The 12,484-nt window shown below is 44.3% G+C and overlaps 1 protein-coding gene across 4 annotated transcripts in view; it reads left to right on the forward strand.

The window, feature by feature from the left end:
• The window catches only part of LOC103273442 (cytochrome c oxidase subunit 7A-related protein, mitochondrial), a 73,778-nt gene that overhangs the window by 6,503 nt on the left and 54,791 nt on the right, over window positions 1–12,484 (forward strand). The window contains exons 2-4 of one of the 4 annotated variants that reach the window (XM_021718972.1): window positions 3,929–4,060; window positions 4,522–4,523; window positions 5,246–6,190. In XM_021718972.1, coding sequence (XP_021574647.1) covers window positions 3,929–4,060; window positions 4,522–4,523; window positions 5,246–5,273 — 162 coding nt within the window. In that variant the 3' untranslated portion in view covers window positions 5,274–6,190. Of the gene's footprint in view, window positions 1–3,928; window positions 4,061–4,521; window positions 4,524–5,245; window positions 6,191–12,484 lie in introns of those variants that run through there. The other 3 variants (XM_008070871.2, XM_021718971.1, XM_021718973.1) reach the window with 3 other exon arrangements.

The following is a 12,484-nucleotide window of genomic DNA, read 5'->3' on the forward strand; positions in this document are numbered from 1 at the left end:
CAGGCAATCCACTCACCTCAGCCTCCCAAAGCGCGGGATTACAGGCTGAGCCACTGGGCCGGCTCTGAATATGTTTTGAAGGTAGGGCAGAAAGGGTTTGCAGTGTGTGTGGAGAGGGGTCGAGAGTAATCCCAAGGCTTCAGCCTGGGTACCTGGAAGGATGGCCTTGCCACTTACTGAGGTGGGATGGGGCGTGTTTGTGGCTGCCGTTCATCTAGGTTGTTGCCACTGCAGTCCTGGAACAGGCACAGGTGAAGGGATTTACTCTGGATCCCTTCCTGTAAATAAAGCCTCTTGGTCAAGTCCACTCTTGAGAAGGCTGGTGCTGGTGACCTTGCTGCCTTGAAACGTTGGCAATGTTGACTGCTCCTATGTTGTTGGGAGGTTTACTGATGAGTAGGTGAAGTGCCTCGGCCCCATATTCATCCCTTTTACCTGTGGGGCCAAGACAGCCGAATTCTTGATTGTACAGTATAAAAAAAACATGAGTTTGAACTCCATTTTCCTTATGGAATCTCCAAACTTTGAATCATCTGTAATATGAGCTGATAATACTTGATTTGCAGGGTTGATGTGAAGAGTAAATCTGGTAGTTATTAAACTGTGTAGGAATCTGAAGAAATTATTATAAATGGATAAAGCAGAATGTAGGATTTTACACTGACTATATAGTTGTTAAAATAAACATGAAAAAAGATTGGGAGAATGTACAGTTTGTCATAATGGGCTAAAGTAATGAGATATGTAACTTCAAATTCGATATTCTAAACTTTTACAATATTATAAATGGAAATGTGGAATTATTAAAAATTGTTAAGATGGTTGCTAATCCTGCTTTCAGATAATACTCTTTAAAAACTTTGCTGTAGTTTTGAATCACTGAATGGGTGAACAAACACAAAGCATTTAGGTATAATCCCTTCTAAAAATACTCTCACATTAGCCCTGCGAAAACATGAATTTACTTTCAAACCTTTTTTGGAGATGCTTGATAGAAAGGGTTTTTCAGTTTTTGCATTCAGGGAGAAATGATTACTGCAAGGAGAAAATACAGTGACTCGCAGGCTGTGAAGGGGTATCCAGCACTCCCCAGCTCAGTAGAGATCCTTGTGGCCTCCGAATCTTAGGAGCGGGGCCTCTGTTTGGAGTGTGCGTATTACTGAATGTAGGCCAACAACTTATTGACAGACTTTCTCTTTAAATGGATTGCTTTGAAGCAGTGGTTGATGATGGGAGGGTGACGTGTGAGTAGTGGAATGCTTGAAGTCAGGGCTCTGGATATGTGAGGGCTCGAGTTTTGACACCTAGTCTCTTTTCTGTGTGGTCTTAGGCAAGTTACCCTGTCGTACCCAGTTTTCTCCTCTGTAGAATGGGAATGGCAATATCTTCCTAGGCTTGCTGTAGGGGGTAGATGAGGTCATGCATGTGAATTGCTTGACATGGTGCTGGGCACACCACAAGGGCTAAGTAGATATTAGCAGCTGTATTCCATAATATTAATATCCATAATGGCAGGGATTGTGGCTGTCTTATTCATTGTGTATGTCTGTACAGAGCCAGTGATCAGTGATATAAGTGGAATGAGTGAATACGTTACAGAGAACAGGCCCTGGTTCATTCCCATTTACTGGCTATGTCAGAAAAAATAGAAGCTAAATTTGCTTTAATACTTTTTTGTTGCTCTGTTGATCCTAATGTCTGTTTGGTGGGAGTAAGATAGAGGTTTTTAATGTCGTATCTTGAGATCAGGACTTGTCAGTTATAGGTAAATTTAGATTTCTTTGAGAGACAAGAATCGGGACTGATGACTATGTTAATTTGGGCAAGAGATTTCCTTTTTTGTTTATAAAATGAAGAGGCTGGGCTTGAATTCTGCTTTCTAACTTTGAAATTTATTTTTCCTAGTTAGAATTTATTTTATTGGTTTATAACTTTGTTCCTGGTGATTTTATTGGTTTGTAACTTTAGTTCCTTAATCTGCAGGCTATTTTGGAGAACCATCTATGTATTTGTCACTGTAGGTTTACTCCTTCAGGTTAAAAACTAGAGTTCCCCTTAGATTCCTTTTTTTTTTGCTTTAATATATATTTTTTATTTTTTTTGAGTTGGAGTCTCACTCTGTCCCCCAGACTGGAGTGCAGTGGCCGCTCCTGGCCACCGCATCCTCGACCTGCTGGGCACCAGCGATCCTTCCGTCTCAGCCTTCCAAGTAGGTGGAATTACAGGCACGCGCTACCACGCCCGGCTAATTTTTTGATTTATTGTAGAGATGAGGTCTCACCAACTTGCCCAGACGGGTCTCGAACCCGCGGGCTCAGGACTCCACTCACCTCAGCCTCCCAAGGCGCGGGATTACAGGCTGAGCCACTGAGCCTGGCGATATTTTTTATTTTAAAATTGTGGGGTACAGTTAAGGGTTAGGTATACAAATATTGTGCAGGTACCCGGATTCCTTTTTTTTAAAAAAATCAGCTTTTTTGAGATACAATTTTGTATTACCATACAGTTCACCCATTTACAGTGTACAGTTTGGCCAGGTGTGGTGGCTCATCCTGTAATCCCAGCACTTTGGGAGGCCAAAGTGGGAGGACTGCTTGAGCCTAGGAGTTTGACCCAACTTGGGCAACATAGTGAGGCCTCATCTCTACAAAAATAAAAAAATTAGCTGCATGTGATGGTGCACACCTGTAGTCCCAACTACTGAGGAGGCTAGGGCAGAAGGATTTCCTGAGCTCAGGAGATCGAGGCTGTGATCGTGTCACTGCACTCCAGCCTGGGCAATAACGCGTGGATTTTAGTATATTTGCAGATATGTGCAACCACTACCACCACAGTTCATTTTAGAGCATCTTTCCCCTCACAAGGAAGCCTATGTCCTCTGGCTATGACCCCCCCCCTTCACCTACTCCCTGTCCTAAACAACCATTAACCTACCTCCTGCCTCTGTAGGTCCCTGTCTAGACTTTCCTGTGAATGGACTTGTACAGCAGGTGGTCTTCTGCCACTGTTTTCTCTCAGCAGGTTCTAAAGGCTAATCCATGTTGCAGCTTGTGTCAGCGCTTCCTTTTCTTCCTCCCCTATTTATATTTTATAGATAGAGCTATCATTTTTTTTTTTTTTTGAGTTGGAGTCTTACTGTGTCTCCTCGGCTAGAGGGCAGTGGCATGATCATGGCTCACTTCGGTCCTGACCTCCTGAGCTCAGGTGATCCTTTCACGTCAGCCTCTCAAGTAGCTGGGACTACAGGTGTGTGCCACCACACCCAGGTAATTTTTTTTTTTCTTTTTTTAGGAGACGAGGTCTTCCTATGTTGGCCAGTCTGGTCTTGAACTCCTGGGCTCAAGTGATCCTTCTGCCTTGGCCTTCCAAAGTGCTGGGATTATAGGCATGAACCACCACGTTTGTTCAGTGTTTTTAATTTATGGGTTTATTTATGCTAGAAAGTTTAGTTACTTTATATAGTTTTTTAGTTTTTATTGTTTTGTTTTTTTCTGGTTATGGAAGGCAAATTTTTGTTTTTAAACCGTTACAGGCACTTAGACATTGAGATCTTCCTTTACTATGTGTCTAGAAAAGTTTCTGAAGCCCACTCTGGGGTTAGATGTTCCATGTTAGTACATTAACTCATCCAGAGTAGTGAAAGGAAATGTAACCAAAAGGTTATAACAGGTAGTAAGACGTTTTACTGGCCTGATAAGAAGCCCTGATAGGTACTTCTGCAATCTCAGACTGGGCCTGGTTTGCCCCTCTTCTCTCTCCACCCCTGCCTCTGTCTCCGTGGCTGGGATTTTTGGATGGGTTTGCTCTGAGAGAGTAGGTGAGGGTTTCCTTTTCTCGTGGTGTGACTGGACTGCTGCCTCCACTGCTCGCTTCTTGGAAGGTTTGCTCGGATGTATTTTTACCTTGCCATTTCCTTTTCTTCCCACAGGGATTAAAGCCCGTGGTTTCCACAGAAGCACCGCCTATCATATTCGCCACGCCCACTAAACTGGCCTCTGAGTCCACTGTGTATGATTATGCTGGGAAAAACAAAGTTCCAGAGCTGCAGAGGTTTTTCCAGGTGAGAGAAGACACTCTACGACAGAGATCCCACATGGAACTGAGTCGTAATCTCGTCTACTACCCAACCTCCTTGAAGTAGAATTCTCTTGATTTCAGTAAACTCACAGAACTTTATATCAGTAGATACTGATGAAAGACTGAAGGGAGGTTAATTTCCTCATTGGTGTTTAAGTGTGTGTGGATTTCCAAGTTGCATGCTATAGCTCTTGATCATGCACTGCATGGAAGAAGCAAGGACATGTATAGTGACACTGAATAATTCAGTATTTATTTGGCTTTGGGACACACGCGGTGACTCTTGACAGCTTCCTGCTAATTGTTTTTGCTTGCTCGATATTACAATTCACTGAGCTGTTGCTGGAGGTAGAGGAGGCTCTCTTGGGTTTGCTCATCAACAGAGAGAGACCAGGATCAGAATTGAAAGTATTTTTAAAGTTGACCTATACACAGATTATTGAGAAGTTAGTGACTGACTCAGTCTCAGGTGCCATGGGAGCGGCAGTGCCTGCTTCTGCTATTGTTGTAAAGTGGTTTGGCCCTCCTCAAAAGTAGATTCAGTCCCATCTTGGGGGTAGAACTCTTTGATCAGTTTAATCCCTTTGATCTATAAGATTTCAGAGCGCTTCTGGAGTCCTGTGATGCAGTGAGGAGGGAATTTGGAGATGACAGAATAATAAATTGAACATCTTACCTGTCTGATCATTAAATGGGGGTTTAAGAGTTTGGTGGAAAGAGGGCAGTTAAATACAAGATGGACTTGAACCTGTTGATTACCTGGTATGTTCTGACTTCGCCCACTTATGATCAGAAGCCAGGCTAAATGGAGACCTAAGTGGAGAGCACTTGTGCGTGACGTCTCAGTTCACCTCCTGATTTCCTTCACCTTCTAAACACTCACCAGGGGTCCTTTCCTAGTCTGGCAGTAGATAATAAACACCTTAGGGATTTGTTGCATGCATGTTGCCTGAGACTGCATTTTGGAGCATGACTTTTATTTATAAGCTTTAGCAACATTTATAGGAAAATATGCTAGTATTTGTTAGCATTCTGATGGATTAGGCCTTTTCCCACTGTGGATGTGTTGATGAATTAGTTACAAAGTAGACAAATTAGTTCCTTATTAGCCCCAAATTGTAAAGTCGTCTTCTGATCAACCGTGCCCTTGTTAATTCTTGCTTTCAAGAAGTCCGACGGTGTGCCCATCCACCTGAAGCGAGGCCTGCCTGACCAAATGCTGTACCGGACCACCATGGCGCTGACGCTGGGAGGGACCCTCTACTGCCTGGTCGCCCTCTACATGGCATCGCAGCCCAGGAACAAATGAGTTAGGTTGCAGAGGACTGGTTTGCTTTTTGGCACAAACCCTTTGCATTTTCATTTTTATTGTTTCTGTTAAGATATTTTTTTAAACTTGGATGACTTAACATTTTTGCAAGAAAAATAGAAAGATAGGAAGGCAGTGTTTTGATTTGTTTTTGGACGGCTGTGACTTGTCAGCTCATTCAACAGTTAAAACTAATGTTTAAGGAAATGCTGCTGTGCTCTGCATTTGTTTGTGCATCTGATTTCCCTAGAGGTTCTGGATGAAGTTTGCACACAGGCTCATTCGCATCGTCTGTGCTGAGGACCTCGGGGACCTGGGGTTGTGTTTTTGAGCACAGGGTACAGAAGCTTTTCCAGATTTGGGTGTGGCTGAGGAGGGAAGACAAGCCAAGGCCAGGTGCACAAAGTGAGAGGTTTGGGTCAGTGTCACCATGGGGCTTTTTCCATCTTGCAGTAAATTGTTAATAGAAATTATTTGTGGCCTGCCTGTATTTATTTGGGCAGTTTGTTTCAAAGGGTTATTTGCCTCATCTCAGATCTTTAGTGAAATTTTATGCGTAATTGTTTTGTATTTATTTCACCATGGGAACAGAGAATACCTGTCTAGCATTGCACTTTAGACCTTGTCTGTTTTGTTAATGCAACTGTGCCACAATTCTCCTTTATCTTTTAAAAATGTTATAACTTTAAATTATGATTTATTCTTACTGTGGAATAAATACATGACTGAAAAATTTCAAGTCTGAAGCTGTTTCAAAATAAATGACCTTTCAGAATAATTTCTGAACACCAGAGGCATCTTAAACCTGAGTTTGAGTTCTTTATTTTTAATTAGACACTAGATTATCTTTACAAAATGGTTCCTCAAAGTCAAGTAGTAGGAACCCTTTATAGAAACCTACTGGCCTCGTAGTGAAATGCGCCTATAGCACACAGTTCGTCTGGACACTCATTTCCTGTGCTGTCGTAATTGGTAGACTTCACTCGTCCTGCACTAATGCTGAAAAGAGGTGGAACCTTATGACGTATGGAAGTGATGATGCTCTGGACCTCACCACGTCACAGAACACTGACCTCTTGATGAGGGTGAAGTATGGGGATTGAAAACACTCCACAGTATTTTTGCAGGCTAGGAAACTCTTACATAGCTGTACAAACCTACGTTTTATTCTTCTCTGGTGTTTCCTTCAAGTTTTTATTTTGAAAAATTTCAGACTACGGAAAGACTCTAAGGATAGTGTAACGTGCATCTGTAGCTCCTTCGTGTGGAACACCAGTCAGTCCTCAGTATGTTGCTATCTTGGCCTCTTGTCCTCTCACACCTGGTGCACACCCATGCACACACACACACACATATGTATATTTGGTTTTTTGCTGAATCACTCAAGATTAGGTTATAGAGTTATGGTAAATCAGCCATAAATACTTTAGCAAGTATCTCCTGAGAGTAAGGACATATTCTTTTGTAGCCATAATATGGTTGTCAGATTTAGTGAAGTTAACATTGATAATGATACTACCATCTAATACAGAGTCTATTTTCAGGTTTCTTCAGGTGTCCCAATAACATTATTGGCTTTTTATGGTTGTGTTTTATATTTTTATTTTTTATCTTTTTTTTTTTGAGTTGGAGTCTCACTCCATCACCCAGACTGGAGTGCAATGGCCGCTCCTGGCCACCGCAGCCTCGACCTGCTGAGCTCCGGCAATCTTTCCGCCTCAGCCTTCCAAGTAGCTGGAACTACAGGTACGCGCTACCACGCCTGGCTAGTTTTTGATTTATAGTGGAGATGAGGTCTCGTCAAGTTGCCCAGGCGGGTCTCGAACCCGCGGACTCAGGCAATCCACTCACCTTGGCCTCCCAAAGTGCTGGGATTACAGGCTGAGCCACCGAGACCGGCCTATGGTTGTGTTTTTTAAAATAACAGCTTTATTAGGATATAATTCACGTAGCATACAATTTGCCTAAAGTGTACATTTCATTTGTCTTTTCTATATTCAGTATCATGGAGTCATCGCCACAATGCATTTTAGAACATTTACATCACCCCAAAAAGAAACTCCATACCTGTTAGCAATCATGTCCCTTCCTGACGGCCACTAACCCTCACCTCCTGTCCCTAGGCAAGCACTCATTTACTTTCAGTCGCTGTGGATTTGCTTTTTCTGGACATTTCATGTAAGTACAGTTATATGTGATGAGTATAATTATGTGACGTATGACTAGCTGCTCGCAGTGTAATGTTTTCTTTTTTTTTTTGAATTGGAGTCAAGCTCTGTTGCCTAGGCTGGAGTGCAGTGGCACACTCATGGCCGCCCCTGTGTCGACCTGCTGGGCTCTGGCAATCCTTCTGCTTCAGCCTTCCAAGTAGCCGGAACCACAGGCGTGTGCTGCCACACTCAGCTAATTTTTGATGTAGAGATGAGGTCTCATCAAGTTGCCTTGGCTGGTCTTGAACCTGTGGACTTAGGCAGTCCACTCACCTTGGCCTCCCAAAGTGCTGGGATTACAGGCTGAGCCACTGAACCCAGCCTAGTGTAATGTTTTCTTTTTTTCTTTTTTTTGAGTTGGAGTCTCACTCTGTCACCCAGACTGGAGTGCAGTGGCCGCTCCCGGCCACCACAGCCCCAACCTGTTGGGCTCCGACGATCCTTCCGCCTCAGCCTTCCAAGTAGCTGGAACTACAGGTGCGCACTACCACGCCCGGCTAATGTTTTTTTGATTTATTGTAGAGATGAGGTCTTGCCAAGTTGCCCAGGCAGGTCTCGAACCTGCTGGCTCAGGCAGTCCACTCACCTCAGCCTCCCAAGGCGCGGAATTACAGGCTGAGCCACCGATCCCTGCTAGTGTAATGTTTTCAAGGCTCATTCATGTTGTGGCTTGGATTGGCGCTTTATTCCTTTGTATGGTTGAATTTTAACATTCGACTGAATGGATATACCACATGATATTTATCTACTCATCTACTGATGGACATTTGGGTTACTTCCACTTTTGGACTTACAAATAATGCTGCTGTGAGCAATAGTGAACAAGTTTTTGTGTGGACATGTTTTCATTTCTCTTGGGTATACACCTAGGAGTGTGATTGCTGGGTCATATAACTTTATGCTTAACTTGTTTTTAAACTGCCAGACTGTTTCCAACTCAGCTATACCATTTTACATTTTTACCAGCAGTTACAGTTGGTTTTTGTTTTTGTTTGGGGTCCAGGATCATTCAAAGAGCATACATTATATTTAGTTGTCATGATTTTTATTTTTATTTATTTATTTTGAGTTAGAGTCTTCCTCTGTCACCCAGGCTGGAATGCAGTGGCACACTCACAACTACTGCAGCCTTGACCTGGACTCAGGTGACCCTTCTGCCTCAGCCTTCCAAGTAGCTGGAGCAATAGGTGTGTGCCACCACACATGGCTAGTTTTTTGATTTATTGTAGAGACAAGGTCTCACCAAGTTGCCCAGGCTGGTCTTGAACCCTTGGGCTCAGGCAGTCCTCTTGGCTTGGCCTCTCAAAGTGCTGGGATTATAGGTGTGAACCACTACATCGGCCAGTTGTCATGATTTTAAAAAAATGTGTTCATTTGAATTTTTTTGCAGAGATGGAGTCTTGCTATGTTCCCCAGGCTGGTCTCAAACTCCTGGGCTCAAGTGATCCTCCCACCTCGGCGTCCCAAAATGCTGGGATTACAGTTGTGAGCCACCATGCTCGGCCCTTTCATCTTCTCTTATCCAGAACAGTCTGTAGTGCCCTTACTGATACTGACCTATTTGAAGGGTCCAGGCAAGTTGTTTTGTATGACATATTTCAACTAGAATTTGTCTGATTGTCTCATTATTGGTTTCAGGTTAAACATTTTTGTCAGCACCCTTTATAGATGGTGTGGTGTCCACATTATATCAGGTGGCACTTGATACCAGTTTGTCCAGTTATTGGTGATTTGAAGTTATATCTGCCAGCCTGTTGCCCAGGCTGGAGTGTAGTGGCATGATCAAGGCTGACTGCAGCCTCTAACTCCTGGACTCAAGCGATCCTCCTACATCAGCCTCTTGAGTAGCTGGGACTACAGGTTCATGCCACAATACCTGGCTAATTTTTTGATATATATATTTTTTTTGGTAGAGACAGGGTCTCACTATGTTGCCCAGGCTGGCCTTGAACTGTTGGTCTCAAGCAATCCTCCTGCCTCAGCCTCTTAAAGGGCTGGGGTTATGGATATGAACCACTACACAAAGCCCCTTTCCTTTTTGTATTAAGTAGTCTTAAGGTGACACTTGAGACCGGGAATATCCTGTCCTCAACAATCATGCACTCTGTGTTCATCAGCAATTCTGGACTGAATTATTTATTACTAAAGTGGTTATAAAGCCAGGCTTGGTGGCTCAGCCTGTAATCCTGCGCTTTGGAGGCTGAGGTGAGTGGATTGCCCAAGCCCGCGAGTTCAAGACCCGCCTGGGCGGGCGAGACCTCATCTCTACAATTAATCAAAAAATTAGCCAGGCGTGGTAGCGCGTGCCTGTAGTTCCAGCTACCTGGAAGGCTGAGGTGGAAGGATCGCCGGAGTCCAGCAGGTCAAGGCTGCGGTGGCCGGGAGCGGCCACTGTACTCCAGCCTGCGTGACAGAGTGAGACTCCAACTCAAAAAAATAAAAATAAAAATAAAGTGGTTATAAAAAAACGGATTATCCTAGTCAGTGATTCCATCTACATTGTTGACATTTTTCTGTAAAGAAAAAATATGTAATTTCCTCTTTCAGTGTATAATAACAGTCTCTGTCATTCACCTCCATGTTCAGATGCAGCCTACATTTGGCTTCTGTGTTCTTATTTTTTTGGCCTTCCTTGAGTTGGAGTCTCACTCTGTTGCCCAGGCTGGAGTGCAGTGGCACGCTCCTGGCCACCACAACCTTGACCCGCTGGGCTCTGGCAATCCTTCCGCTTCAGCCTTAAAAGTAGCCAGAACTACAGGCACGCGCTACCATGCCTGGCTAATTTTTTTTTTTTTTGAATTGGAGTCTCACTCTGTCGCCCAGACTGGAGTGCAGTGGCCACTCCCGGCCACCGCAGCCTCGACCTGCTGCGCTCCGGCGGTCCTTCCGCCTCAGCCTTCCAAGTAGCTGGAACTATAGGTGTGCGCTACCACGCCTGGCTAATTTTTGATTTACTGTAGAGATGAAGTCTCACCAAGTAGCCCAGGCGGGTCTCGAACCCGCAAGTTCAGGCAATCCACTCACCTTGGCCTCCCAAACCACGGGATTATAGGCTGAGCCACTGAACCTGGCCAGCTTCTGTGTTCTGACATGCTTGTCAGTCTTTGAGCATTTCCTTACTTATTGACAGACATGATGATTTCGAGGCTGACCCTGTATTTTACCCACCCCATTTTCCACTGTTCATTTTCAGGTGTATCCTGTTAATAGATATGGATGTGTTTTCCTTGTCGATCTGCCTCATTTTTGCCCAAGTGGTACTGTCCCTCTCAAATCTCACTTGTAGCTTAGATTGTCCTGCGCCTTGTTTTTCTGCATGCCATTCTATTTGATGAGTGTACCTCAGATTACTTAACTGGTCTCTCTTTGATGGGTACTTCGTTTTAAATTTTTTGGTTTGACAAATGCTGCTTTAATGCATAGTCTTACAGGTCGTTTTACATGTCATTGAGTATATTTGTAGGATCATTCTAGACATGCACTTAGCTGCTCTTCACTGGACAAGGTGACGCTGATGTTCCTTCCCGTCCAGCAGGGTTGAGTGCCTGTTCCTCCTTGCCTCTGCAGTGGAGTGCATTAGCAGACCTTTTGATCTTGGCCAATCTGATAAGTGATTAATACTAATTTTTTTTTTTTGAGTTGGAGTCTCACTCTGTCAACCAGGCTGGAGTGCAGTAGCACGCTCACGGCCACCCCAGCGTCAACCTGCTGGGCTCCGGCAATTCTTCCGCCTCAGCCTTCCAAGTGGCCAGAACTATAGGCGCGTGCTACCATGCCCGGCTAATTTTTTGATTTTATTGTAGAGACGAGGTCTTGCCAAGTTGCCTAGGCTGGTCTCGAACCCCTGGGCTCAGGCAATCCTCTTGCCTCGGCCCCCCAAAGTGCTGGGATTATAGGCTTGGGCCACTGCACCTGGCCTCTAATAAGTGCTTAAATGTCTTTGTCGTTTAAATTACCTTTCTATCCTCATTAGTGATGATAGATATCCTTTCTTTTCTAAGCACTTAAAAAAATTTTTTTTTTAGATTGGAGAATATCATTTATTTAGAAAGTAAATGAGAGAGAGAGAGAGGAGATTTACCTCCCTAAAGTTGGGGAGGACGCCAAAGCTTAGGAAATCATGGCGACCATGGCTCAAGGAGCCACATAGACCATAGCTTAGCAAGGCAGTGGTACCTTAACACATTTTTTTAAAAAGGGAAGTTGTGTTTCCCTTTTTTGTGAACTGTGTGTGTCCTTTGCCTAGTTACCCAGGGCACTTTTTGGTAGTGCTGTGAATAAAGGTCATTGGTCCCCTGGGCTGTCTTCCTTGCGAACTTTCTCTGGTGACTCCTGTCTGAGCCAAACCTCTTCTGACTGAAAGTCCCAGAAATTCGTGGAAACCAGCCGATAGAGAAAAGGGGAACTTGCCAGAACCCAAGTGAAGCTGGGCTCACAAGCTCTGCCTTCAGGACTGAGGCAGTGTCCTTTCTGTCACCCTTGGCTATGCAGCTGTTTAATGCTGTTTCTGCAGACCAGCTTCCTCTGTTCCTCTGTTTCTCATTGCACGCGATAGGAAAGGTTGTCTAGCTACTTGTGACCAGCCCTGCAACCCCGGAGAGAGAAGTTATTGACCTGTTTGGGCCAGGTATCCCCCACTGGGCCAGTCAGCTGTTGGGCGCAGCCTGCGGGGGCAGAAGCAGTGAAGGAGCCCGGCTGTCCTGTCCTGTTCTTGGATTTTTTCCTTTCGTTTTCCCTTGATATATCAGATTTTTCAAACTGTTCTTGCTTCGTCGTAATTGATGGCTCAGAACCTTTTGTATTACTCTCAGAGTTAGGATTGTTCCCTCGAAGCACATTCCTTTGACCCCCAGCCAGGGTGGTTTGTTTACTCAGAAGAGGGCAGCCC

This window comes from Carlito syrichta, unplaced genomic scaffold (genome assembly GCF_000164805.1).
Source record: "Carlito syrichta isolate Samal-C Ts95f unplaced genomic scaffold, Tarsius_syrichta-2.0.1 Scaffold314048, whole genome shotgun sequence".
Taxonomy (NCBI): domain Eukaryota; kingdom Metazoa; phylum Chordata; class Mammalia; order Primates; family Tarsiidae; genus Carlito; species Carlito syrichta.